This window comes from Hirsutella rhossiliensis, assembly GCF_020360975.1.
Source record: "Hirsutella rhossiliensis strain HR02 chromosome Unknown scaffold00005, whole genome shotgun sequence".
Classification (NCBI taxonomy): Eukaryota; Fungi; Ascomycota; class Sordariomycetes; order Hypocreales; family Ophiocordycipitaceae; genus Hirsutella; species Hirsutella rhossiliensis.
Genome location: NW_025408671.1, coordinates 2,413,196 through 2,437,860, shown reverse-complemented (window position 1 = coordinate 2,437,860; position 24,665 = coordinate 2,413,196). Strand labels below are relative to the sequence as shown.

The following is a 24,665-nucleotide window of genomic DNA, read 5'->3' as shown; positions in this document are numbered from 1 at the left end:
TCATTTACCGCAAAGTACCTGCCTACCTTACTTGGCGGGCGGCGCGTATCGAGGTAGCGTAATGTATAATTTTAGAGTCTTAAAGGCTCCTCCCTGCGTGATTGTTGTTTTGTGCCTGGCCGATGGACGATAACAGCCGAGAGCGGAGATGCGACGAAAGTTTCCGCGTGTGACTGGAACCGGAAAATACGGGGGTGCAATGGCAAATCCAAAACCTGCTTTTGACTGGAAACAAATAAGACCTGGTCCTTGGACGGGTGCTTGAAACAGGCCATATGATTTGCTCGTGGTCAAGACAGTTTTTTGTTTTGGCCGTGCATGAGACTCTTCTCCCTTTTTCTTGCACCATGCAAGCAAGCTACGAGCGTCTTGACAATGCGCAGGTAACGGTAACAGCAAATGAATCAAAGGAAAAAGGGGCGGCGGCCGAGGGAGAGCGAATGAGCGGCGGAGACAATCAAGACAATCACGCACGAGGCCACGTGCCCGACGACGAGCTCTCGGCAGCAACCCGCACCCGGACGTTGCAATCACGACATTTCGCCTTTGGCTTTGGCACGGGGAAACGGAAAACCCCAGCCATCTCGGCCACTCGCTCGGCAACAAAAACATCCCCCCGGGTGCATGTCAGCATGTCCCTGTCCGGGGGCTGCAGCGGTGGCCGCCCTGGAGGGTTGACGAAGTTGTGTGGGGTACGGAGCAGTTCCCGGGTACGTACCCAGGTCGACAAGTACTGTACCGTACTGTACAGCCTCCCTACAGCCTCCCAACAGCCTCCCAACAGTCGCCGTCTGCGCTGCGCCGACCAACGTTGGCACTTGCATTCATGCCTTGAATAAACCGTCGCCGTCTTTCCCATCCCGGGGGTTGATGCGGCCGAGGCTTGGCCAGTCCCGTCTGGCACAGCGGCCGCAGCTTTACGGCCGGGCCGGCATCTGCCAAGGTTTCGATGCCAGGTCTGATTGTTGAAAGGCCTCTTGTTGACAGTCCAGAGCCAGGCCCGTCATGCCTTGGGCCACCATGTCCCTGGTCCCTGGAAACTCGGCGCAAGAGATTCATGCCTGCTTTGGCCTATCCGGACAGATGGCAGCGACGGTACCTGGGGCCAGCTGACGAGCTGCTCGTCAAAGCGTCCGCTGAGCACGTTTTCCCTCGACCAAAACGCCCACCTCCCTCCTCCTCCACCCCTCTGGGACGTCGTCGTCATCGACACCCATGTACATGCCAACTTTCTGCCTTTTGGGTTGCTTGTCAGTGTGTATCGCTCGCACTGTACTTATCCACCCAAGTCATCTGGGGCTTGTCCGTGCGAGCCCGTAAAACACCGTGGACAGCCAAGCATGGGTTTGAGAAATGTACAAGACACGGGGTCCAAAGCCCAAAGCGCAGCATGGGGAATGGACCAGGAACCTTCGGCAGCCCGTACTCTGTACTTGGACGGCGGTACGGGCGCACACGGAGCCGTCGGTACCTCGGAACCTCCCTCTCAACGTTGCGCCTAAACATGCTCACTGCCTCCCACTGCCTCCTTTGATCCGCTTCTTTCTCCTCCCTCATCATGCACTCGCCCACGCCTCCGCCGTCTGGTCAGCTCTACTCTCAATCCGCCGCTCCCTCCCTTCCTTCCCCCCACCGCCTCCTCCCTCTATGCAGGCTCGACGACAAGGCGGCAGATGCATCCTCCCCGTCCGCCCGCCCCCCAGGTCGTCGCTGGGAGGGCCACGGCACGGGATACCGTCATGCGAGCCCCGATTAGGTATTATGGAGCCTCAAGGTCGCCTGCCACCCTGCTGTCCTCTTCTCCCGACGTCGGATCGGCCATCAGGCTCCTCCCTGCCGCCGTAACAGGCCCACCCTCTCCGTCGGGGTGTTGGTTGTACGTCTCCTCCGTCGGTCAGCTTGACGAGCCGTCGAGGTAAATCCGGGGAAAGGTGCACCCGGACGGGGCTCATGCCCGTCTTCTCTGTGTTGGCGAGCTTCCTGCGGTCATCCTCTCGTTCCTCTTGTCCACTGCTGCCAAGCCGAGGAGCCATGACTATTCTGGGGTTCGGTTTGACACCATGGCTGGAATGCCTCACGAGTCTGCATGTCGCTGCACGAGTGACGAGGAGCGCCGGCTACCACGTGCGCCTTGCCTGGGTCGTGAGCGAAAGCTCTGCTGCTGCCAGCACCCGGATGAGGCGTCGCAAAGCCCAAGCTCGCCCTCAGCTCCACACCGAAGTCTCCCATGTCTTTGCACAAGCCCCTAGATGGCACCGGAGCAGACGGCGCCGGCCCACTGACAGCCAACTAACTTCTGCACGCCGCAGTCATGGACGGATGCCCGAGCGGCTGCTAGTGGAGCACTAGGAGCTGCCCACGAGGCCCAGAGTTGCTTTTGTAACTGGCCGGCTCCCGGAGGGGGCACAATATCTGCAAAATTTGCAACCATTTACTCATCAGGGCACGCCAACCTCATCAGGCCTGCCTTTGTTGGTGGACTTGGCTAGCCCGAAGGAGGGCCGAGACGAGCCATGAGCCTACGTCCCGGTCAGGTGTTCACCAGAGCATCGCATCCACTCATGATCATCAGACATGTCGCGAACTTTGCTGTCGACGCAGTCCAGGCACATTTCATCTCGCCCGAGACCCTGGCTGCCGCTTTCAGAACATGGCAGGCGTCACCCTGCTGGCCTCGGTCGATGAGACCGGTTTCAGTCGGCTTTTCATCTTGGATTTACAAAGTACCTCTTTACCGGTACATGGCCTCATCGCAGATTAACTGTCGTGCTGCCCCACACACATTGAGCGTCACCGCATTTTCGACAAGTTGACGACCGCTTACCGACAGTGGAGACGCGAGCCTCGTCGATGGGACGTGACTCTGGCTCACGCGAGTAGTTTAGTCCTGGTCCGCGTCCATTGGTGATTGCGAGCACGCGATTGCCCAATTTCCTTGGCATCAAGGGATGTGCTGTCTGCAGAGGAACGTGGCAGCGACGACGTCACGCCGTGAACCGGCCGTTGTCGCAACTTACGCCAAGTAGGAAACACCGTATCTGAGACTGTTCTGGCTCTTCCAGACGCGCCACTTCTCGCTCAGCCAAGCTCTCAGGCATGGGGGACTTTGGAGTTTTCAATCCACCCAGTTGCGGGCGCGTCGGGCACCGGTGGACCTTGGCTTAACCTCGGTACCGCGAGCACGCCTGATGGAAACACATGATTATGACCCGGGTTCTGCCATAAGGGGTCATTGGCATGGGGTTCTTGTGCTGTTCTCATGTAGGCAAGCCACGTCCGCAAACGAAAGATTCCCATGATTGTTCCCCCGTACCGCCCCTTCCTGGGATGAGATGACGAGAAGACCACTGCCTCTGTAGCCTGTCTGTCCATAGCCTTGCCGAATGGCATTAAGCTGCCCGGGCCAGCGCCCTGAGCCTGCACCGCCCTGCATAGCTACCACCCCCTGGCTTTCCCGTCATCCACAGTCATGTTCTCGCCCCAGAAGATGAGACGGTCCGTAGCCGCAACTTCTTCACCGCCTCCGTCCATCCGTCGAGGGGCAGTTCGAAGAGCGGCACGGCCTCGTCCACGCCGGTTTCCAGCGTCGACACGCTTCGCCACGAGCCCGCTTCTTGCGCAGCGACGGCGCCATGGTCGAGCCTCGCGCATTCTTCCAGGGTGAGATGGCGTGGCGTGCTGTGGTCCGACGCGGCGGCGGAGTGGGCGAGCTGGCATAGTGCTTTCTGGAAGATGGCGGCTACCGTCTCGACGATGCCGCCCTTTGAGTCATACAGCTTCCGCGCGTGGGGCGCAGAGACGCGCCACTCCGTCCACAGCAGTCTGGCTGCGCCGAGCTGTGCTAGCAGCATGACGTAGGATTCATACATTGCGAGCCTTGTCCGTGGCATCGCCTCGCACGCGCCGCTTAGATAGTGCATCACCACGTCTCGAAGCGACTCGGGCGCCACCTGGCCCTCGGCGTCGACTCCCGTCAAGACTCGAAAGAGGTGTTGACGGTCCCGCGCCTGCTGAAGCTGTCCGGTTCCACAATCGTCGCTCAGCAGAGGAGGAAACGAGGCCAAGGCGAGCTGCACATCGGCCGCCATTTTACGCTCACCCCACGCCTTGTGCCTGTAGCCGCGCTGCAGCCATTGGGACATCGCTTCGATGTCGCCCACCTCGGCGGATAGGTGCAAGGCGAGGCCACAGAGCGGCGTGCCTACAGACCGCTCGGGCTGCGTGATCCTCGCCGACAGGTTGCCGATAAAGGCCAGGGTCTCGAGGGCGGTGGAGCGCCGCGTGAGAGTCTGGTTCAGGACGCCGTCGCAGGCCCTCCTGATGCGGGACGTCATGGCGGATCGGATGGTGCGCTGCTTGGCGAAGCTGCCGATGAAGGTCCCCGCGGCGATGGACTGAAAGACGACGCGCCGAATGCCCGAGAGTGACGTCTGGTGCCGCAGGGCGTTGGACAGCTGCGCGCGCGTGGGGGGCTCCGACTCGTGTTCCCGCCGGGAGACCTGGAGGACGTCGCGCCGCAGCATCATCCAGCGTAGAAGCTGCTCGTCGTCTTGGAGGGCGTGCGGCGGTATGCCGTTGTCCAGGCAGACTGTATCCAGGTCTCCCCGCGTCCTCGGGGGCAGGTTGGCGCTCTCATCGTGGGCGGCATGCGTCTCTGGGCCCGATGGTGCCGGAGCTCCCGAAAGCGCGGCGGAGAAGATGTCGTGGGGGGATATCAGCCGAGCACTGGCCGGCCGTAGCAGCGACTTGAGGGCACCGAGGCGCGAGGCGTGGATCTGCTCCTTGAACTGCTCCACCCGGGCCCTGACAGCCGCGCGCTCGGGCGTCACGGCCCACTTGGCACTCATGCGCAGCTCATCCTCGTCGGCATAGGGCCGGACACTACTGGCGCCCTCGGCGTCGAGGTCGAGCAGCAGGTCCGACACCTCGAAGAAGTCGCGCTGGGCGGCCGGGTCCGGGTTCGCCAGGGCGCGCTGCTTGTGGGGGACCCAGTAGGGCGCGCCGTACTTGTCGACGTGGCGGAGGAACTTCTTGGACGACGTCTCTGGCACGCCATTGAGCCAGAGCTCCCGCGGATCGGGCAGCTGTCCGGTGGTGTCGGCAAACTGGCGGGCCCGCAACGCCGCCGAGCGCATCATTTTGCCCCCTTGTCAAGTCGAGGCCCGTCGCTCGGAAGCGAGACTGCCCCGGGGACCCGTGATGAATGATGGGTGACGAGGGCTTCGAGGCGAGGGAGGCGCTGCATTGGTCGAGGTGGTGGCCTTTTGAATGCAAAGGTTGAGTAGTCGTATGTTAAGCCAAGGTTCACGTGTGGAGGTAAGTTTAGGTAGCACCAAAGACGGACGGCGGTAGGGGACGTCTTACAGCTTCTACGGCCCGTCATTCAGGCTTGCGGACAGCCGGCCCCATCAGCTCCCCCACTCTCCCCCTAGTCGGAGCGCGCCGGACCTGTTCCCCGCGCCCCTGGAGGCGGGGATTCCAGGGGGCCCCAGCAGCCCTGAAAACGGGCCATGTTTCTTACAGTGTCAAGTGCGAGATGGGATTCAGGAAGAAAAGATAGGGTCAGCAGGGGCAGCAGAAATTGCGGCCCAATGCAGCCGAAGAGATGATACTTTGAAGGCTCGCGAGTTTACTCCATGCTTTAGGCATCGGTAGTCACTTGGGGGCTAGCAAAACCCTCAATTTACTTTGGTGCTTGGTCGAGTCATCATGGCGCTTTCGGCTGGTAAGATCGTGTACAGTCAAGCCGACATACCTAGAAAGTAGGTAGTTGAGCACCCTCTGGCCCGACCAAATTGCTGGTGCTTGGCTTGCTGGTCTATCTATGCCTTTCGTGCCTTTCGAATCACCCGACTGAACGAACGCTGGCAGTCAAGTCAACCGGGCCATCGCAAAGGCCAAGGCGGCCGAGACCAAAACTCAGGCGACCACAATTCAGAATTCGAGGCAACCGTGATCAAGATTCAGGCAACCATGATCCAAAGTCAAGCCGGCCATGCCAAGTTGTCTAATTCGCTCTTGATTCAAGGCTAACAGGAATTACATCGAGTAGTTGCATCCATTCTGCTTAGTAATGAGCGCATAACCTTCACGTCGTGGGTCCCGTGACCTGCTTGCTCGCAGTCATAAAGAGCCCATCCATCCTCTCTCTTCGCCGCCTAACTTCGCGTCTTCCAACCTCACCTCATCCAACCTCACCTCATCGCCACCCGCTCCCCAGTCTTTGCAACCACAAACGCGTCCTGTCCTTTGACACAAACAAACAATCAAAACCCACTGCTGATCCGCCACGCTGATTCTTCGACATGGCACCTCCTGCGAAAAAGAGAAGAACAACCCGAGCTTCTGCAGCGGCAGCAGCGGCCGAGGCTTCAGCAGCCGAAGCTGCAGCAATGGAGCGCGTGCAAGAAGTCCACGAGGTTGAGCCGATCGCCACCGAGCAGCCCTCGAGCGAACAAGTCTCGAAAGTCACACACACCGAGTCTGCGCCTGCCGAGACGGCAGTGGAGCCCATCGCAGAGACGGAGACGAGAGCATCACCCCATGGCAAGCAGCCGGGTGCAGACGTCGATGCCGCCGCCAAAGCCAAAGAGCGCATGGCCCGCTTCAAGGCCCTGCAGGCCCGTGCCAAGAACTCCTGCGAGACCAACTTCAAGGAGGCCACCAAGGAATCGCAGCGGCTAGCCAGCGATCCCAGCCAGATCACCGCCCTGCACCGCAAGCACGCCATTGCCTCACACAAGCTTCTCAAGGCCGAGGTGGAGGAAGCCGGCCACGACTTTGAGCGCAAACGGGCATGGGACTGGACGATAGATGAGAGCGAGCGGTGGGACAAGCGGGTCAAGAAAAAGGCCGCGCATCGCGACAACAACGCTTTCCGGGACGATCAGCAGGAGAGCAACAAAGTCTACAAGCGGCAGCTGCTCAACATCACGCCTGACTTGGAGCAATACGACAAGCAGAAGATGACCGCCATCGAAAAGGCAGCGGCGTCTGGGGGCTTGGACATTGTCGAGACCGAGGATGGCGAGCTCATCGCTGTGGACAAGGACGGATCTTTCTACTCCACTGCCGACTCGACGGCATTTACGCAGAACAAGCCCGACCGGGCGGCAGTCGACCGTCTGGTCAAAGACATGAGGCGAGCAGAGGAGCAGCGGCTGAAGAAGAGAAAGGATCGCATGGCCAATAACGGCGACGACGGTGATGTCACTTACATCAACGAGAAGAACAAGCAGTTCAACCAGAAACTGGCGCGCTTCTACGACAAGTATACTACGGACATTCGGGATAGCTTCGAGAGGGGGACCATGATATGAGAGGGCAGTTGTCGAGGCTTATATCGGGTACGAAGACTTCGGGTTTATATCGGGTGGGCAGACTTGCGATCTGTACAGTTGAGCGTGCTTTTTCCCGCATTTTCTTGTGGAGTTTATCATCACAACATGGTTTTCCGCCATGCCTTAGTAGCTAGATCTTCAATCTGAGCAACCTCGACGGGGCCTTGGACCGTCTCATCACTCAGTGCCTCAACCACTGCCTCTGCCACCTGCTCCACCTTGAGAGGCTTCGTTCCCGCGGCGCCCATGAAGTCGTTGAGATACTTGCCCGTCAGGTTGTTAAATATGGTGCCCGCGCCAACCATGGCGGCCATTCCCATGGTGACCTTGCGCGAGGCATCGTACATAAAGGGCGGTCGGAAGAAGATGGCGCGCATTTGGGGGAAGTTGGTGGCGATGGCGCTCTCGGCCTCCCTCTTGGTCGAGATGTACCGGGGAGGCATGATGGGGGCACCGCCGCAGGCAGAGATGTAGCAAAAGGCGTTGATCCTCTCCTCGGCAGCGTGCTTGGCGAGGGCGACGGCGCTATCGCGATTCATGACCTCGTAGGAAAACTGCTGCCTGGGGTCCGAGGGCTTGATGTCCTCGCCCGTCTTCTTGTCGAGTGGGTTGACACCCCTGCCCGTCGATGAGGCGAACATTTTGCGCAGGCCCGTGACGGGCGATTCCTTTCCGGAGACAAGTCCCTTGTAGTCGGCCTCGAGCAGGATGCCCATGCTATGGACGACGTAGCTGGCCTGCTTGAGCAGGGGCACGTACGTGGCCGGGCGGAGGACGTCGGCGCTTTCCCAAGAGACTTTATGGGACCAGGACGGGGGGTCGGGAGAGGACGTGATGGCGTCCCATTTCGGCTGTCCCGAGCGGCTGTTTCATAGGAGGGAGCGGCAGTGAGCATAAAGGGGCCGATCGGCATATGAGAAGAGAGAGATTTTTCTGCTCATACCACCTACCTGATGGAAGTGACGTCCCAGCCTCGGGCAACGGCGTATTTGCAGATTCGAGAGCCCAGGAAGCCGCTGCCGCCGCAGACGACCAGTCGCTTGGCCGCCGACATGGCCCGAGGTGAGAGGGCGACGTCCTCGGGGGCTTTGCTGCGACGACTTGTTGACGTTGCGGATCCAGACCAGCAGGGGCGGGCAGTGGCTAGAGGTCAAGAGGCTGCAAAGGAGAGCAGGTAATCTCACGAGCTGGGGTCGATTGGGGGTTTGGCGTGAGTTGGCGGCGTCGTGCGGTTGTTGAACAAGCGAAGGGAAAGGAAAAAAGTCATGATATCACCCGTACGTCGTCTATGGTGGTGGTGGTACAGTACAATGTCGGGCGGCGCTAGCACGCGCAGGGCTTCGACGGCAACCGTCACAAAACTTGAGGTATTGAATCAGCGAGAAGTAGAGGTGAAGCTGGAATCAATTGCTCGTCTTGAGAATCTGATGATAAGCTTGAAGGCGTTGAGTTTGCATGTGTGCGCAGACAGGCATCGCCGCATAGTGTAGGTACAGTACCTTACCTTCAGCAGTCCGACTTCAGTGACGTAGAGCCCAGGCATCGACTTCCAGGTACCTGCCGGCCTAGTCCCCCTAGAGATTAGCGCCGCATCGCGCCTGCAAGGCTGACAGAAACCTACCCCAACGCCTTGTCCCCTCATTCATTCTCTCTCCTCGCCTGGCCATCGCAGTTTCGCCTTTCCCGGCGCCTCAGCCCGCGCGCTCTTGCACTCCAGAACCAGCTCGCCATCGAGTCTCCCCCTGGACGCCCGGACCCCAGTAGTCATGGCACCCTCGAATCACCTGGGCAAGCGCGTCAAGCTGACGCAGATCCGCCGGCCCTTTGTCGTCGGCAGCACCGCCGTCCCCTTCTCCGACTCCAACCCAAAGCCGCCCGGCATGCCCGATAACCACACGCATTCGTGGCAGGTCTTTGTCAAGGGTCTCGAGGACACAGACATCACCTACTGGGTGCGTCGCGTGCAGTTTAAGCTTCACGAGTCCATCCCTAATTATGTGCGCAGTACGTGTCGCCCCCCACATTCCTTTTCTACCTCCCCAGAGTCCCCAGGGCTGAACTCGCTGTCCTGTAGTGGTCGAGGGCGAACCCGGGAAACCCTTCGTCGTCAACGAGACGGGCTGGGGCGAATTCGACATAACCATCAAGCTCTACTACGTCAACGAGTCGGGCGAGAAACCGCAGACGCTCTACCACTACCTGCGCCTCCACCCGTACGGCCGCACCGAGGAAGAGAAGCAGGTCATGCTGACGCAAAACGGCGAGGTGCGCGCCTGGAGCTACGAGGAGCAGCTCTTCAACGAGCCCTACGAGGCCTTCTACCAGCTCCTCACCGCCGGCGCCGTGCCCCGTGGCTGGAAGCCCTCGGCCGGCGCCGGCAAGGGCAAGGGCAAGAACAGGGCGCCCCCGCCGCTGCCCGCCCCCGACTGCGGCGACGTCTGGGAGCGCTCCGCCATGATCCCCAACCACAACCGGCCCGGTCAGCCCTTTAGCCGCGAGACGGAGTCGGCCGAGATCAAGAAGCTCAAGGAGGCCCAGTCCAAGACGGAGGACATGACAACGCAGCTTATGGCCGACCTGAAGGCCAAGGAGGAGCTCCTTGGCAAGCTCAAGGCGGAGAACCAGGCCGCCGCCGCGGCTGCGCGACCTGCTTAGAGAGCACGGAAGCGCAAGCCGTCGCGCAAGGCCAAGGGTGTCTACTAGTCGCAGACCGGGTTCGAGGCGGGAGCATGGCGCGCTTGGAGGACGAACACGTCTGAAGCATGGGGACAGGAGGAAACGCAGGTCAAAGGGATCTGACGCGACGCTCCAATCTCGGAGCAGCTAGTCCCAGCAGGCCTCAACCTTGCCGGCTCCTTCCGCCGGCGCCACCTTGTTCCGCAATCTCATGACGATTCTCTAGAGGCGCCTCATGACGGGGAACGGAATGCCCAGCGCAGCGAGCGACATGCGCATAACAGACGCGTCACAGTCGGCTGATACTCACCTCGCCCCCTCGTCTTTCACAAAAGGAAGAAGCATGTCCGGTGGCCAGGCATCTGAGTCTCAGTAGCGACTGGCCGCACAGCCAGATGCCACAAGACGCTTTTTGGCGTGCCGGTGAAGATGGCACCAGAGCCGGCCATGGTTGGAGGAATTGGGACCGTGTTGGGGGTTTTGATTAGAATAGGCCCAATAATCCGACGGACCGAGGCTGTAGCTCCAGGACACATCACAGATTATCCAAAGCAATCCAACTAGAAGCACGGCAAGAGTCGCCTGCATGGTTTTCGACAGGCGTCAAGATTGGAGTAGCGTCTAACTCGATAGCATGACCACGCCGCAGCCCAGCCCTTGCGTCCCCGGGCCGCACTCCTGCGCACAATCGCCAAAGCACTCCAAGACGCCCAGAAACGGCGCCCATCAAATCGTACACGCGCCCTGCTTCTCCCTTCCGTGCAGACGCTTTTCCCCCCCATGGTCGAATCCCATTCAGGTATCCCACCAGTCAGTACACGCGCGCCATCGTCGTCCTCGTTGAAACGGACGAGGAAAAGCTCAAGCGAGCCATCAGAGCAAAAATGAACAGAGGCAAAGAAGTGATGGAATCATGATCCAAAAAAAGGGGGGAGAAAGGAGGGCAAATGTGTTAAACAGACGACGTCATGAGGCGGTCACGCCTCCTCTTGGTCGATAAAGAGCGATTGTAAGACAAGGGCCCAACGCGAGGATCATTCCGCTATGGGAAGGGGGGCGAAGAGAGAAGAAACAGACCCAGGGCGCGGTGCTTCGGGAATTGTACACATTACCAATACATGGGTCTCCCCAGGACGGACGCATCAACGCCCACGGAACAGGGTTGGCCAGCGGAGAGAAGCGAACGAGAGGGTGTCTGGTCGCCAGACATATATACAGACCTCTCGGATCTGCACGCAAGCTCAGAGGGCGGTGGCTTCGTAGGCCGGAGGCGGGGGGTGTTCGGGCTCGTCCCACATGCTCGAACGTCGACGGTTCTTTTCATCGTAGACGCGGCGCGCGATTTCGCCGGCCATCTTCATGATCCACGCCTGCTCGAGAATCACAGACGACGTGTCGGAGCCGCCGCATCGCCCATGACGGATCGGGGCAGCCCACTCCTTGGAACCTAGGGCGGTCTTTTCCAAAACGGACTGGAAAGACGGGGCCGGGAGCTCGCCTGCAACCTCGTAGGTTCTGGGAGAAGCCGTATACTCATCATTCTTCTCGTATAGCTGAGACGAGAGAGTTGGGCGTATCGGCGACACGTCCTCGTGTGCGGGAACATAGCGGCTCCCGCCGAAAGGAGTATTGGAGAGCTCGTCTGCTTGCGACTCGATCTCCTCAGGAACAGGTTCGGTAAATGGGACGTTTACCGAGGCGGTATCTGAACAGGCTTCCGATGAGTCATCAATGGAGCCCGTTTCTGATTTGGAGCGCCTCAGATTGACGACGCGATTCTTCTTCTTGCGACCGGGTCGAGCGCGATGGCTGGGTCCGTACAATAGACCCGCGGTTGCAGAACCGAGGCTTACCACCGAGGCCCTGGATGGAACATGATCGTGTGCCGTGCTGCCCGAGTCGGAAAAGGTGTAGGTGGTGCAGCCTCCGGAAGGGAATGAGTAGGTTCTCGTAAGACAGGGAGTGGCGAGAGGCGGGGTTGCAGATTCTGAGCGGTCTCCGTATCCAGACCAGGCGCGAAACACGACATCTCGGATGCCGGGGGTGAAGAGCGAAATGGTGCGGTGACAGTCGGTCAAGGCGGCAAGGCGCAGTAGGTTTTTTTGAGAAAAGAGCGACTGCACCTCGCCGCCTCCGTTGAGGGTGAGTTCGGACACCGCGTTGGGGTCCAGCAAGTTGCCGTGGGCATCGACGGGATCGAGAGGAGGGCTCGCAAAGGGATCGGCGCCCTGCTCGTGGAAATCGTCCTGGGGCGTCTGAGTGCCCCTGTTGGCTTGGTCGGGACACCAGAGCTGGAGTGACAGTCGGTGGATGATGGCAGGCAGTTCCTCCATCATCAAGTTCCGCAGCTGTTGCTCGATGGTTCTCTGCAGGTAGTCGCGGACAAACTGAATTGAGTCAAAGGTGGACGAGACCTTGAGGGACTCGAGAGGATCATTTCGAAAGACGAGGGTGAGGCCTTTCTGCTTAGAGAAGACCAGGATGATGAAGGCGGACAGCTTGATCTCTGACAGGGTGATGGACAGCGGGATGGTGAGGCCCGAGGCAGCTGCCAGCGGTTGCGGAGAGGTAAAGGACGGCTTGGAGTAGAGATAGGTGTTCAGGGGATTTGCCTGTTGATTCGAGACCCACGTTAGTTTGGCTCTACGCCGGACCACTTATAACCCTGTCAAAAAAAAACGCGATTTCCCGAGACGCGAAATCCTGCCAAGGAAAAGAAAAAACAAGGGACTTGGCCGCATGACAATGGCCATGGAACAAGGCAGGATTGTTTTGCAATGTGGTTGGCTTCCGGTGCGCGGCGCGGCAGAGCGTGTGACGCAGGCGCCGGACTCGGGCGGACGCGGGAGCCGCTTGGTTCCGACGTGGCCGCGAGGCCACCTAGGAGGTGAGGCAGGCTGCCGCGGCGCACTGGGTTGAGACAGTCGAGTAGAATATTCGTCGAGAGAGTGCGCAGCCGGATTTCGTCTGGCTCGGTGGACGGGCCGAGGGCCAATGCGGGCATGCTGACGATCGGGCAAATTCGGAGCTCGTCGCGAAAAGCCGACCAGTGCTCGGGCAAAGGAGAAAAAACGGCCAACGTACCTGAACTCGCGTCTTGAGGGTCAGGTAGGCGTCGCCAGAGTAGCACATCTTGAAGATGCCCCGGAATCTATCCTCGGCCAAGTCTCCGATCTCGAGAATCTCCAGGTCGGGGGGCACGGTGCCGAGGTTGAGCTCGCTGACGAGGATGTCATCGACGATGATGGGCGGCTTGGGCGACTTGTTGAGCGCCTTTGTCAGGAGATCGCGGGCGCGGCGGTAGAAGTCGGCGTCGGCCGTTAAGGGCGACCAGTTGAAGTGGAAGGCCATGGTGAGATGGCGGCTACAGTCTCGAGACCATGGGTCGGACGAGGGCCCATGGGGGAGGCCCAGGAGAGCGCCGAGGTGGGAGAGATGGTGGACTGTCGACGACGGAGAAGACGAGTGATTCGAGGCAGAGAGAAGCTCGACTGTTGCTTGGCCTCGAGAGGGGCGAAGGGAGGCGAGGCGGGATTGTCGGACTCGAGATGGGCGTGTTTATCAAGGTCTAACAGGCGGCGGTGGATGTGCGACGAGTTTTTTTTTTGGCCCTTGTCCGGTCAGTGGCAAGGGAGGAGGCTATGACGCTACTGCCCGTACCTCTCAGGTACCTGCAGCGCTGTTGAGTGCGATAGCCCACTGTAACTCAGGTAGGGTAGCCGAGCTCTACTACCTAATAGTTACGTCCATCTGTTCCTCCTTTTCTGATCTCCTGGGTCAGTCGTATAGTATAGAAAGGACTGTAGATGCTAGAAATCCTTGCGGCAAAATCTGCCATCATCGGAGCACATCCTCTCTCGGCCTTTTTCGTGCCCTTCCGCTGTCTGTACGAGTCGGGTACCCGTGGGCGTTGGTGATGGCGGTACCTGGCCGCTGTGCAGCACTAACATCAGCAGGGCCCTTCAGGTGCACGCACCTGGTGATGACGCACTCACGGGAGCAACCAGTTCCACAAGAGACTGCTTGGATACCGTTATGCATGTTATAAACAAACAACCGCCGGCTTGTCTTTGCTGTATGAACTAAAGTCTTCCAACCTGCCCAGTAGAGAGACAACCCCGAGAGACGCGGGGATCGGAAGCCCTTGCATTCGCCTCCACCCTCTCCGAGATGCCGCCACCACTCTAGTCTCCTACAAGGAACAGCCCGTAATTATTGCTCTGTCTTGGACAAGAGCGCTGGTGGCACAGCACCTAGACGACGAGAGCAGGGCCCATCACCGGCAGGATCCTTTCACCAAAGGCCCGCGAAAGTCACCAGCAGCAACAACGAGGGTCATGCGGCCAGGTGATGGTCATGAGAGGGACAGGCCGAGGCGGATGCGCCAAGAGCTTGCTCGCGTGACGCCTGCAAAGCCGTAATGATACTTCCAAATTGCATCTTTGCTCATCAACTTCGCAAATAGGTCGACTCGATGCTTTCCGCCCTTTCCAGTAGCGCCCGTTATGCAGACAAGGGGCCATCCTTGTGCCACGCACGCGGATAGCACAAGTAAACAATCATCAGTCCGCCTCCGAATCAACAAACCGACCGTCAACAACATCAGGTCCATGCATTGCCAAAACGCCGTCCAGCGTTGGTTCACGATGCCGACTCGCTCGCGCCCGCCAGGGCATTCATTTGGTCACTGCCCGCCCCCTTGACGCACCAGTTTATTCAGCTCCAACTCGTCTATTCTAGGGCATGCCGTATGTATGTATATGCAGTTCCCCGAGATTGCTTTCCAGAATGAGAAGAGCAGAGGGAAAAGTGGAGTTATGCTTTAGACCGGTGCCTCGGCCAAGGTCGAGGCCCCTGTTGTCGCGCGGAAGCAACAACAAGACAAGGCTCAACGGTTGCCCCGATTCGACAATCGTGTCTGCTCGTTCCTGCGGATGATGCGAGGCTCTTTATCCCGGATCCACTACGATACGGGGACAAGCACGACGGACGACCCGGATACACGGTCCGCGTCTGCTACGCTGCCGAGAAGGTAATAGATCATGTAACCCTTACGGGTACGGACCAGATGCGTGACGGGCCATCTGTAATCTGCAGCCTGCAACCTGCACAGACGTACGTTGCTTAGTTATACTGACATGCGGAAATGGCTGCACATGGGTTACAAGTACTGTAGCCCGGTAGGCACAGGACCATCTATACCTGGCTATTGCACGGCTTCTCTGGTCAAACAAAGGTATCTGGATATCTGGATATCTGGACATACATGCCCGTGGCGTCATGATCCACGGCAAGGCGATGGAGGGCTTCGTTACTGCATGCAAAGTGCTGAACCACGACAAGCCTTCACCGGGCGGCCCTCTTCCCCGAGACTGAAACACCGATGAGGCCTTGTTGTACAGACGTTGCACTCAGTTCAAGCACACCTTGCACGCCTCACTCGGAGCCAGGAATGCACAGGCGTATCCACCCATGATGAGGAAAGGCACCTTGATAGTCCGCACAGTACTCCGTGTACACTAACGAGGTTGGACCCTGATTCCGGGCTGTTTCCCACGGTCTCCGGCCCGTCTCCACTGACACGATAATCATTGTGACTCGCATACCGCGTCCGTTACTCCCGCCGATAATAAACCGAGTAAAGGGAGCAGGCTTGGCTACGAGGACCATCGTTATGAGAGTGTGTGGTCATCCACTCTCGCTTTCGAGGCGAAACCCATGCAGCACAATTCACAGTCACAAGATAGACAGCAGGCAGGTACATAGATGCCATTCCTACCGCCCGGTAATTCGAAACACCGTCAGAGCGTAGGCCATTATTCTCCTTGAAGAAAAAAAGAAAACAATCGATGCCGGGCGGGAAAATAATCAACATCGTCAAGAGCGGTCAGCTCGGGAGAGCAAAGAGGGGCGATAAGGGCTTGCGAGAGGGCAAGAAAAGGGGCAAGGGACCCGTGGTGAGAAGGTAAGCCATTTCCGTCGTCGTGCAAGGTACTTTGAGACTCACTCGCGTCCGTCCTTCCTTAAATCGTTTCAACCACCCGCAAAGCAAGCGCCGCCCTGTTCTCTCCTTCCTCCCTTTATCCAACTTCTTCCCTCCTCTCCTCTCTTCCCCCTCTCTCCATCTCGCACAACCACTCTTTCGTCGCCGACAGCGCCCACATAGCGCTGGGTGACGACAATTTCCTCTCCCGTCGTCGCTCCCGCCGTTTCAGCAGGACCCCCTTTCTAGGCGGCCCTGGATGTGCGGCATTGCTGCTGTGTTCCCTCGCCATAAAACCCGCCTTGCAGCCGCCCTCCCACCCTCGCAGTTCCTTGCAACAGCCTGCAGGGTCCAATCATGACGCTGCAAGTCGTGCCACCCCAATGCGCTCAAGACTCGGCATCCAACCAAGGCGACTCCGCCGACGACGCCTGCTTCGACGACGCCTCAGACCCCGGTCAGAGCTCGACGTCTTACCAGTGCTCCCTCACCGGCGACTTGGACGATGATGACTCATGGATATCGCCCCAAGACATGGCCCTTCTCAAGGCCTCCAACCCCGATCTCGGCCTCCAGCCTCGCCAGCAGTCCCGCCTCCGGAGACTGCCCAAGGGCACCAGGCCCCTCAGGCTCATTGGCGAGGGCGCCGCCAACGCCGTCTTCCAACTCGACGGCGCCGCCGCCGCTTCCGACTTGAACGGTTTGTCCCTCCCGTCTGTGCGCCAGCCCGCTGCTCCTCTGAACCCTCCTCCCTCAGGCCTGCTACTGAGGGTTGCCAAGGTGCCCTCCCGCAACCACGCGCCCACCTACAACTATCTCGCCCAGCAAAGGTTCTACCAGACCTCCATCAAGCCTCGCCTGGGCGAATATGCCGTCCAGCAGGAGCTCGTCATCCTCCACAAGTCGGGCATCGTCGACATGCTCAACAGGCTGCTGCAAGACATCGACTCCACCCGCAAGAAAAAATTCAGAGGCTCCCTCATCGGCCAGACCGACTGGGGCTTCCTCGTCCAAGACATGCGACCACAGGGTGAGCTTGTTTAGCCGACACGGGTCCGCCCCCCCGATGCTTACTTGAGACCAGACCCGGCCGAATGCGTTCTCATTGAGTTCAAGCCCAAGTGGCTCTCGCAGTCCCCCAGCGCTCCCAAGGCCTCCGTTCGATGTAGACAGTGCGCCACAGAGCTGCGCAATCTCATCAGGGACCCGTCTGGAGATCGCATGCTTCCCGAGCACAAGCCCTGCCCATTGTCCCTCGTCAACAAAGATGCTCCTGCCCAGGTAAGCTCGCCGTTTCGGATCGCTCCGCACTTGGCCCGCGACGGCAGAAGCGACCACTTTCGACAGGTCCTTGGGACCATTGTGAATCACCCTTCCATCCGCGACTTGAAGACCCAGCAAGATCTCCTCGACAAGCTCGGCCCGCTGTACGCTGAGCCGACCGACCCCTTCCTCATTGCCATGACGCTGCGCGACTGTACGTGCTTTGCCCAGATCCACCGTCGCCGGCAATCCGTCAAGATCCGCATGGGTGACTTTGACTGGAAAGACCCGCTAGTCAAGTTCGACAGCTGGCGTCGCGCCGAGCAAGAGCTCATTGATGGCGGCTTTTACACAGCCGAACGGATCCTGTGCAATGGCTCGTACTACTATCCGCCGACATTCTGCGTGTTAGAGTTTTCGCCGGGGTCCCACGGCAGCCAGCCGAACGTGCTCGATGTCCAGGACAGAGATGAGGCTACAGTGAAAGTCGGAGACACAAGTGGCGCAGAGGCGGCCGGGGGGGAGGTGCCGTTCAGCCACAAAGCAGACGTGGTCGCCTTGCAGAAGCGCCTGGATCGCTTCAAGACTACGCCGATGAGCGACCTGGCTGCGGCCCTTCGTGAGCGTTTGAGCTTGTCTCCGGGGTAGTCCGCTCTTGTGTGGTTCCATCTACCCCAACTGTGTTTTGTTTCTCTGGCTTCGAGTACTTGAGAATACTGTCGGGATAATGGGGGCGTGGCATACTTTACAGAGACATGAACCCGGAGTACACTGGCGTCTCTTGGTCATGCAACACTGGCGTTGGTGGGACGAGCGGTGCAAAGGGGACATTTAGGAAGTGGCCGACAGCACCATACAACAAAACGGCGCTCGTCATGCAATGAAATTATGTTTACTACTTCTCGAAAGTGCGTCTGTAAACGCCCTCGTCTATTGAATGCCAACCATTTCTTCGGCCCATTGAACGACCGCTTTCTATAACCAAGATATCATAAGCCCCAACGCCAAGACGTGCATGCGTACACTAGCAAATGGGCGCGATCTATATGTCTGACACGGTGAAGCTCAGCAGGCTACCCACAGTGAGGCCTATAACCAGGAATAGGCCCATGAAGCCACCAGTGGCCTCGCGCTCGCCCGGGTCCACCCACTCGCCAGAGGCCATCATGAAGCTAGAGCCCAGCCAGCCATTGGATAGTCCGAACAGCAGTTGGACAACGAATAAGTAGAAGAAGTCGCTCGAGACGGCGGCGCCGCGGCCGCCAATGTTGCAAAGAAAGTAAAGCGGGAGCTGGGCGATGCGGACAATGGAAAGCAGGAAGAGCACGGCGGGCCTGTGCCTGAGGGAGAAGGGCAAGGCAGTGGCGACCCTGCCGCCGAGATCGCCGAGGTTCCAGAAGAGAAAACCGAGCGGGATGAAGGCAGCGGGGCGGAAGAGAGAGCCGGCATCCTGCTGCACCGAGACAATCTTGGCGGTGAAGACGGGGAAGAACATGGTGACGGTAAAGGTGAGGGCAACGCCGAGGGCGAGCCAACGGAGCTTGGCAAAGAGGCACCACAGCGAGCTGACCTTGCGGGTGGCGCGTTCGGCGTCGTGGACGCTCGCCATGGACGCCGTCATGCCCTCGGGCACGCGATTCTCCACGATGCAGTGGTACCTCCGAACGAGGGGTATGAGGGCGGCGACGGCGGCGACGGAGATGGCCACGGCGGTGAGGAAGTAGACAAAGGCCGACGTCTCGCCCTGGCCGGCGGGGCCGTCGACTCGGGAGGAGGGGTCATCGTGGGGCGGGAAGAGGAGGACGGTGGCGACCTGGGCGACGGCGGGCAGGACGCCAGCAACGCCCTGACCCGCCATTAGGGCCTGCGTGTACTCGGGCTGTGCGAAGCTAGCGGCGAAGGCAAAGGCGCCGTTCTGTATCAGACCCGTGGCCCACGAGGTCAGGGCAACCATGGCGAGCAGAAAGGCGAGGTAGAGGCCCGGCGCGGCGTCAAGGAAGAGGGCGGTGGAGCAGGTGAGGAGGGCGAAGACGAGGCTGTTGATGACGAGAGCGAGGTTGATGCGGAAGGGGTACGAGGCGGAGCGCTGCATGGAGGTGAGGACGACGAGGGTGCCGAGGTTGGTGAGGGTGGAGACGGTGAGGATGGCGGATTGGAAGTTTGCCGAGATCCACGGATCTGCGGCGAAGCGAGAGGCGAAGTAGGGCGCCGCGGCGAGGAACATGTTCCTGGGGGCGAGTAAAGACGCCGTCAGCGGATGAAGGGGCAGAGAGGAAGATGGGGGGGGGGGTGCGCGTACCAGGCCCAGAGCATGGCCACGCCGAGAAAGGCAAAGATGGCGTATTCAAACCACGAGAAGCCGGCGTCGGCATCATGGTCGAGGACGGCGGAGCGCTCGAGCGCTGGGGACTCGGCGTCATCGGCGCCGGTAAGGGGTTCGTATTCGGCGATGCTGGCGGGCGGCGTGCGTGCCAAGGCCCTCCTGGCGCGATCCATGCCGTCTGTCTCCAATCCGGCAGCCACGATGCGAGTTGCGGCCCGTCGAAAAGCCCGAGTAGGTCGCGTCGAGCCGTAGATTGGAGGGTTTCTCACGCTGAGGCCGAGGAACGGTGTTGGCGATACGGGATGATAGTCGGCCTGGAGGGGGCCGCGCTTGGAAATGAAGGGAGGAGGCGACGGCGTCGGACTGGAATCCGTTCTTTATTCCATCTCTAAGGAGAGAGGTGGGGCGCGTGACGGAGCTGCGGGTTGGAGAGGAGGCAGCGTCAGGTGGTTTGAAGTCGATGGCGGACGGTTGGTCAGGGGAGCCACGGTTAGGTCAAAGGAGAGGCTAGGTGGGAGGTAGAAGTAATTACCCCAACCAGGCAAGAGAAGAGGCTATTGAACGATAAGCCATCAAAGACACGGTACAGGGGGTTCTCAGCCGCTGCCCTGGCCATTCACGGCAAAGGGATGCCTGCTGATCAGCGCGGCACTCCCTTGCGTACATGTACGATGAAGAATGCTCATTCGGAGGGATTCAACGAAGAAGATCGCGGTGGACAAACAGCGAGGGGCGGCGCCGGGTGGGGCGAGACGGGAACATATCGAGGCCTTATCGTCGCTGTATGGACCGCGGCTCGTAGGTACAGGGTAATTAACAGCACCTACCAAAACTTGAGAGGCAGCTCATCCGCCATGGTGCCTGCCATCTGCACAACCCGAGAGCAAGCACAGGAAGGAACAACGAATTTACTCCTGAAGAGGAAAAAAGCAAAATTCCATCCTCATCCCGCCCGCGGTGCAAGCTTGAGCTCTACAAACATGTCCGACTCTGCCTCCCTCTGCTCGTTTGCGAATGCGCCCACCGACAAGAGACAGGGCAGGATATACAAAGTACATGGCCTCGTACCACACACACGCATGAGAGGGCGCGTCAGCGTTCGGCGCAGACCCGGCTGCCTCGTCTGTCCGAAGTTGGTGCGACACCATGTCGCCAACGTCAACAATCACCTTCTCCCAGAGCATGGCCGTCGTGCTGGCGGACCCGGAGCCTGCTAGACATTTGCCGGCAACAGGACGACGCGTCCGCCCGCAACCATGCCCGGGTCGCCCTGGTCCCGAGACCGCGATCCGCAGCCCCAGAGTAAGCGGCACAGCATCACCGACCGCATCCTCGGAACCTTTGGCCAGGCTCGCAAGGACACGGCTGCCTCGCCCCAGCGTCGCGCATCCTCGTCGTCGACGGGCCAGTCGCCCATTCCGCGCATCATGCAGTGGCTCGAGTCGTGCAAGGCCGAGCATGGGTTCCACTGCTGCGCCGACCTCGACGACGACAACCTTACCTGGCGCCCGCTCCGCCTTGTTGACACGTTCGAGCGCCGCCTGGTCCCTGCGAAGCCGAGAGACAGGTATGCTGCCCTGAGCTACGTCTGGGGTGTCGCGCCGCCGCGCAACGGGCCCGAGACGGCTGCCCAGCTGCTCAGCACCAACCTCGATGCTTTCCAACTGTCCCTGCCCGACACGGACATCCCCCGGACCATTCTCGATGCCATCTGGCTTGCCAAGAAGCTAAGACTCCGCTACCTCTGGGTGGATAGGCTGTGCATTGTCCAGGACGACGAGCAGGACAGGGCCGACCACGTCCAGCATATGGCCTTTGTCTTCGCCAATGCCCATCTCACCATTGTCGCGGCGCACGGAGACGCCAACACCGGCCTGCTCTCCCTGGACCCGCGACGGCCGTCACGTAGCGCTCGGGAGGGCGCCAAGGACCACAACGATCTTCTCCTCGCCGCGAGATGGAACACGCGGGGCTGGACGCTCCAGGAACTCCTGTACTCGCGCCGCGCTGTCTTCCTCTTCGAGGATGCTGTCACCTGGGAGTGCCACTGCGATCTCTGGCAGGGCAACACGACGGGCGCCACTCAGGCGACGCGCAGGAGGCGGCACGAATGCGCCAATCGCATCTCTCCTGCCGCCTTTGGCTTCCAGCATTCGCCGTGGCCCGATCTGGACGAGTACGCGCGCATTTGCATGGACTACAGCTGTCGGCGGCTCACGCTCGTCGACGACACACTCCCGGCCTTTGCGGGCATCACACACGTTCTCTCCCGCGTCTTCGCCGGCGGCTTCGTCTACGGCATGCCACTCTTGTTTCTCGACATTGCCCTACTCTGGCGACCGCAGGCTACGATTCGATGGAGAGCCCCGTCGCGCCCGCCCTTTATCCCGTCGTGGTCGTGGATGGGCTGGTGGTTTGATGGCGTCTCGGTCGACCTCAGTCTGTGGAGGGCGGCGGCCGACTATGTCGAAGAGACGCTCGCTGCGAAACGGGGGCGGGGATCCAAGCGGTTCCAGGCCTCCCACTCTTTTCGAATTCGACCCACGGTGGCGTGGACTCTCACAAACAGGACCCATGGGGTTCACGTGGCCAACAATGGACTGCAATATCGGAAGCTGAGGTCGCGCAGGAACCACAGCGCCACGCTGCCGCCCGGTTGGTCGCGCAATGGCTCTCAGTTCCGACACGATAGCGATGAGCTGACCGTCTTTCGATACCCCATTCCGGTCGAAGATCCCCCGGAAGCGGGCGACTACGAAGCCCAGCCGGGTGCGGATCCTCACCCGGGGACGCTGCTGTCATTCAAGACTACATGCGGCTTCTTCGAGGTCAACTATGCGATATCCATGGCTCCCCGCGACAAGCCCAACCCGCCCGTTGCGGTGGGCAATATCTGGAGCAGAGGTAACCGATGGATCGGCGAGTTTAGAGCACACGATGCGTGGCTGGGGGTGCAGTCGTCCAACTACGACGGGGACGAGAGACTCGAGTTTGTGGCCATTTCGACAGCCATGGAGCGCCGAGGGTCGTACGTGTTCAGCGCGGACAAGTTTGAGGAAAACATGGACGAGGACGAGATCATCGACATTGTCAACGTGCTGTGGATCGAGAAGATTGCCGGCATCGCGTACCGGCGGGGCATTGGGCACGTCCTGCAAAAGGCATGGGAGGCCGAGGCGTTGGACGAGGTTGAGGTTTTGCTGGGATGAGGAGGGCGTCACGTGTGGGGCATGTGCTGCACACTGTCCGCGTGTATGTAGGCAGGCTTGGACGCCAACGAAAGGCTGTTTGCGTTTCACTGGTTGCGGAGCAGATGGACTGCAAGGCGGAACGAAGAGGATCCGTGTATGTTGTATTATTGCGCGAGCTTTGAATGCAGGCCATCCCGGTGGCATGTGATGCTGGGTGTGTACCATGCAGACTACAGAGCACTGTACAACTTGGATCGTACCCTGGAGGGTGATGCTTGTCGGGCATTCTTAGTGGCAAAGGTGAGTGCCGGGGAAGAGAAGACGGCATACGCGATGTTAGGCAGTTGAGGCGCAATACGTAGCTAGCTTCGACTTCTCTCATGGGTGCTGAGAAGAGAGTGGCGATTTTAGCATTTCCTCTCTGATTGGGTTGAGATGCCGTCGAAGCACCGCGAGCTGCATTCTATTTATACCCAAGTGTCTGCCCACGTATCGTAGTATCTACTGCAAGGTTTGCCTTATTTTCGTCCCATTGTGCTACCTGGGGGACATGGAAGGATCGGGATGCTTGTTCTTGGCTCGATTGGCACAAGGTGATGAGCCATGCGGGCAGCGGCCGGCATGCAGACGGGCGGCAAGTTTCTGTTCCGACCCTTGCATCGACCTCACTCCCTGCCCCTCGCCCGCACGAAAGGTCTGCCGACGGACCAGCCGCGACCCATCTCTTGGGGGCCAGGCTTTTCGTTGGGCTCGGACAAGTGCCGCCGCTACTCGGTCACCCCCATGATGTCGTAAGTTGGTAGGGTAATGGGGCGAGGGTGAGGATAAGCTTTTGAGACATGGATTTCATGCCAGGCCCCCAGGCTCGGCAGAGAGAGTTGGAGGGAGTCAAGAGTGAGAGGGCAACGGCCGGACACGAAGTTCAGTTCTGTACGGAACGAAGACTGTACTGTAACTTACTGCACTGTACTCGGCGCAGGACATGGCCAATTGGCGACGGGCTTTTTCCAAGCTCCTCGACCCCGCGTTTCATTTCCCGGGCCCGTTAGTTGCATATGCGTAATGTGACTGCTGTCTTCTCCACCCAGGGAGCTGAGGTGAGTGGTTCCTGTTTTTGCTGCTCACATTCTTGCACGCCTACGTACAGCAACGCCCGAGTCTACTGATACTTGCGCTGGGCCGTCGAGGACATGCAAGCGCCGTACTCCCTACGGAACACGACTGCGTGGATTACACCGAGACTCGCCAACTGCAGCTTGCCTCTATGCGGGCCCGTGTGATGGCTCGAGCTGCGTACCATTCGTGCATACAGAAGAAGCTACGGTAGCTACGGAAGCTATGCGTCATCGGCCCAACAAACAAGGACCGCCCAATCGGCGTCGACCCATTCTAAACGGTGCGCCAGGGCTACCTTGCCTCGTCTTTCTCGGCACCCCCCCTCTCCACGCCGTTCTTCGGGGCTCCTCCCCTTTCGGAGATTGCCCTGTGAGTAGCCATGCGTGTCTGCATAAACGTTGTGCGGAGGGGAGAACAAGCTGCTTGGTAACCCGGTTCCAAAAAAGAAGCATGATTCCAAAAACGAGATGAACCAAGTACTCTCGGAGAGACAAACAGAGCGAAACTTAGACCGGGTCCAAGGGCGGACAGCCCCAACCCTTTCCTATCTCAGCTGTCTCTCTCCTGGCCTCGTCGACGCCAACCGAACCAGACCAATCAAGACCTGTCGTCGTCATCGGGCTTGGCACGCTGACGTGACCATTCTCCATGCCGGCGCCGTGGCCGTCTCTGGGAGCCAGCCTTACCCTCCTTGACCGGCATTCCAAGACAGGAACCAGTTGCCGGAGACCTTTCCATTTACCTTCTACAGATGCGTGCGTGACGAGGTGCTG

At 59.7% G+C, this 24,665-nt stretch overlaps 8 protein-coding genes across 8 annotated transcripts; 4 read left to right on the top strand and 4 right to left on the bottom strand.

Moving 5' to 3' along the window:
• Positions 1-3,467: 3,467 nt before the first annotated feature.
• On the bottom strand, positions 3,468-5,138 carry HRG_05468 (uncharacterized protein; the record flags this gene model as incomplete). The annotated part of the gene is made up of 1 exon (XM_044863939.1): positions 3,468-5,138. The coding sequence occupies one exon, from the start codon at positions 5,136-5,138 to the stop codon at positions 3,468-3,470; it is 1,671 nt and encodes a 556-aa protein (XP_044720471.1).
• Positions 5,139-6,392: 1,254 nt separating this feature from the next.
• HRG_05467 (SYF2 splicing factor domain-containing protein) lies at positions 6,393-7,319 on the top strand (the record flags this gene model as incomplete). The annotated part of the gene is made up of 1 exon (XM_044863938.1): positions 6,393-7,319. One exon carries the CDS (start codon positions 6,393-6,395, stop codon positions 7,317-7,319), a length of 927 nt encoding a protein of 308 aa, XP_044720470.1.
• Positions 7,320-7,438: 119 nt separating this feature from the next.
• Positions 7,439-8,394, bottom strand: HRG_05466 (NAD dependent epimerase/dehydratase family protein; the record flags this gene model as incomplete). Its single annotated transcript, XM_044863937.1, has 2 exons — positions 7,439-8,204; positions 8,291-8,394. The coding sequence occupies 2 exons, from the start codon at positions 8,392-8,394 to the stop codon at positions 7,439-7,441; spliced, it is 870 nt and encodes a 289-aa protein (XP_044720469.1).
• Positions 8,395-9,106: 712 nt separating this feature from the next.
• On the top strand, positions 9,107-9,995 carry HRG_05465 (YEATS family domain-containing protein; the record flags this gene model as incomplete). Its single annotated transcript, XM_044863936.1, has 2 exons — positions 9,107-9,344; positions 9,415-9,995. The coding sequence occupies 2 exons, from the start codon at positions 9,107-9,109 to the stop codon at positions 9,993-9,995; spliced, it is 819 nt and encodes a 272-aa protein (XP_044720468.1).
• Positions 9,996-11,257: 1,262 nt separating this feature from the next.
• Positions 11,258-13,367, bottom strand: HRG_05464 (uncharacterized protein; the record flags this gene model as incomplete). Its single annotated transcript, XM_044863935.1, has 2 exons — positions 11,258-12,628; positions 13,101-13,367. 2 exons carry the CDS (start codon positions 13,365-13,367, stop codon positions 11,258-11,260), a joined length of 1,638 nt encoding a protein of 545 aa, XP_044720467.1.
• A 2,989-nt stretch (positions 13,368-16,356) lies between these two features.
• Positions 16,357-17,910, top strand: HRG_05463 (inositol-pentakisphosphate 2-kinase domain-containing protein; the record flags this gene model as incomplete). Its single annotated transcript, XM_044863934.1, has 3 exons — positions 16,357-16,699; positions 16,757-17,029; positions 17,084-17,910. 3 exons carry the CDS (start codon positions 16,357-16,359, stop codon positions 17,908-17,910), a joined length of 1,443 nt encoding a protein of 480 aa, XP_044720466.1.
• A 394-nt stretch (positions 17,911-18,304) lies between these two features.
• On the bottom strand, positions 18,305-19,758 carry HRG_05462 (nucleoside transporter domain-containing protein; the record flags this gene model as incomplete). Its single annotated transcript, XM_044863933.1, has 2 exons — positions 18,305-19,490; positions 19,562-19,758. 2 exons carry the CDS (start codon positions 19,756-19,758, stop codon positions 18,305-18,307), a joined length of 1,383 nt encoding a protein of 460 aa, XP_044720465.1.
• A 1,083-nt stretch (positions 19,759-20,841) lies between these two features.
• On the top strand, positions 20,842-22,794 carry HRG_05461 (heterokaryon incompatibility protein (HET) domain-containing protein; the record flags this gene model as incomplete). Its single annotated transcript, XM_044863932.1, has 1 exon — positions 20,842-22,794. The coding sequence occupies one exon, from the start codon at positions 20,842-20,844 to the stop codon at positions 22,792-22,794; it is 1,953 nt and encodes a 650-aa protein (XP_044720464.1).
• Positions 22,795-24,665: the final 1,871 nt, after the last annotated feature.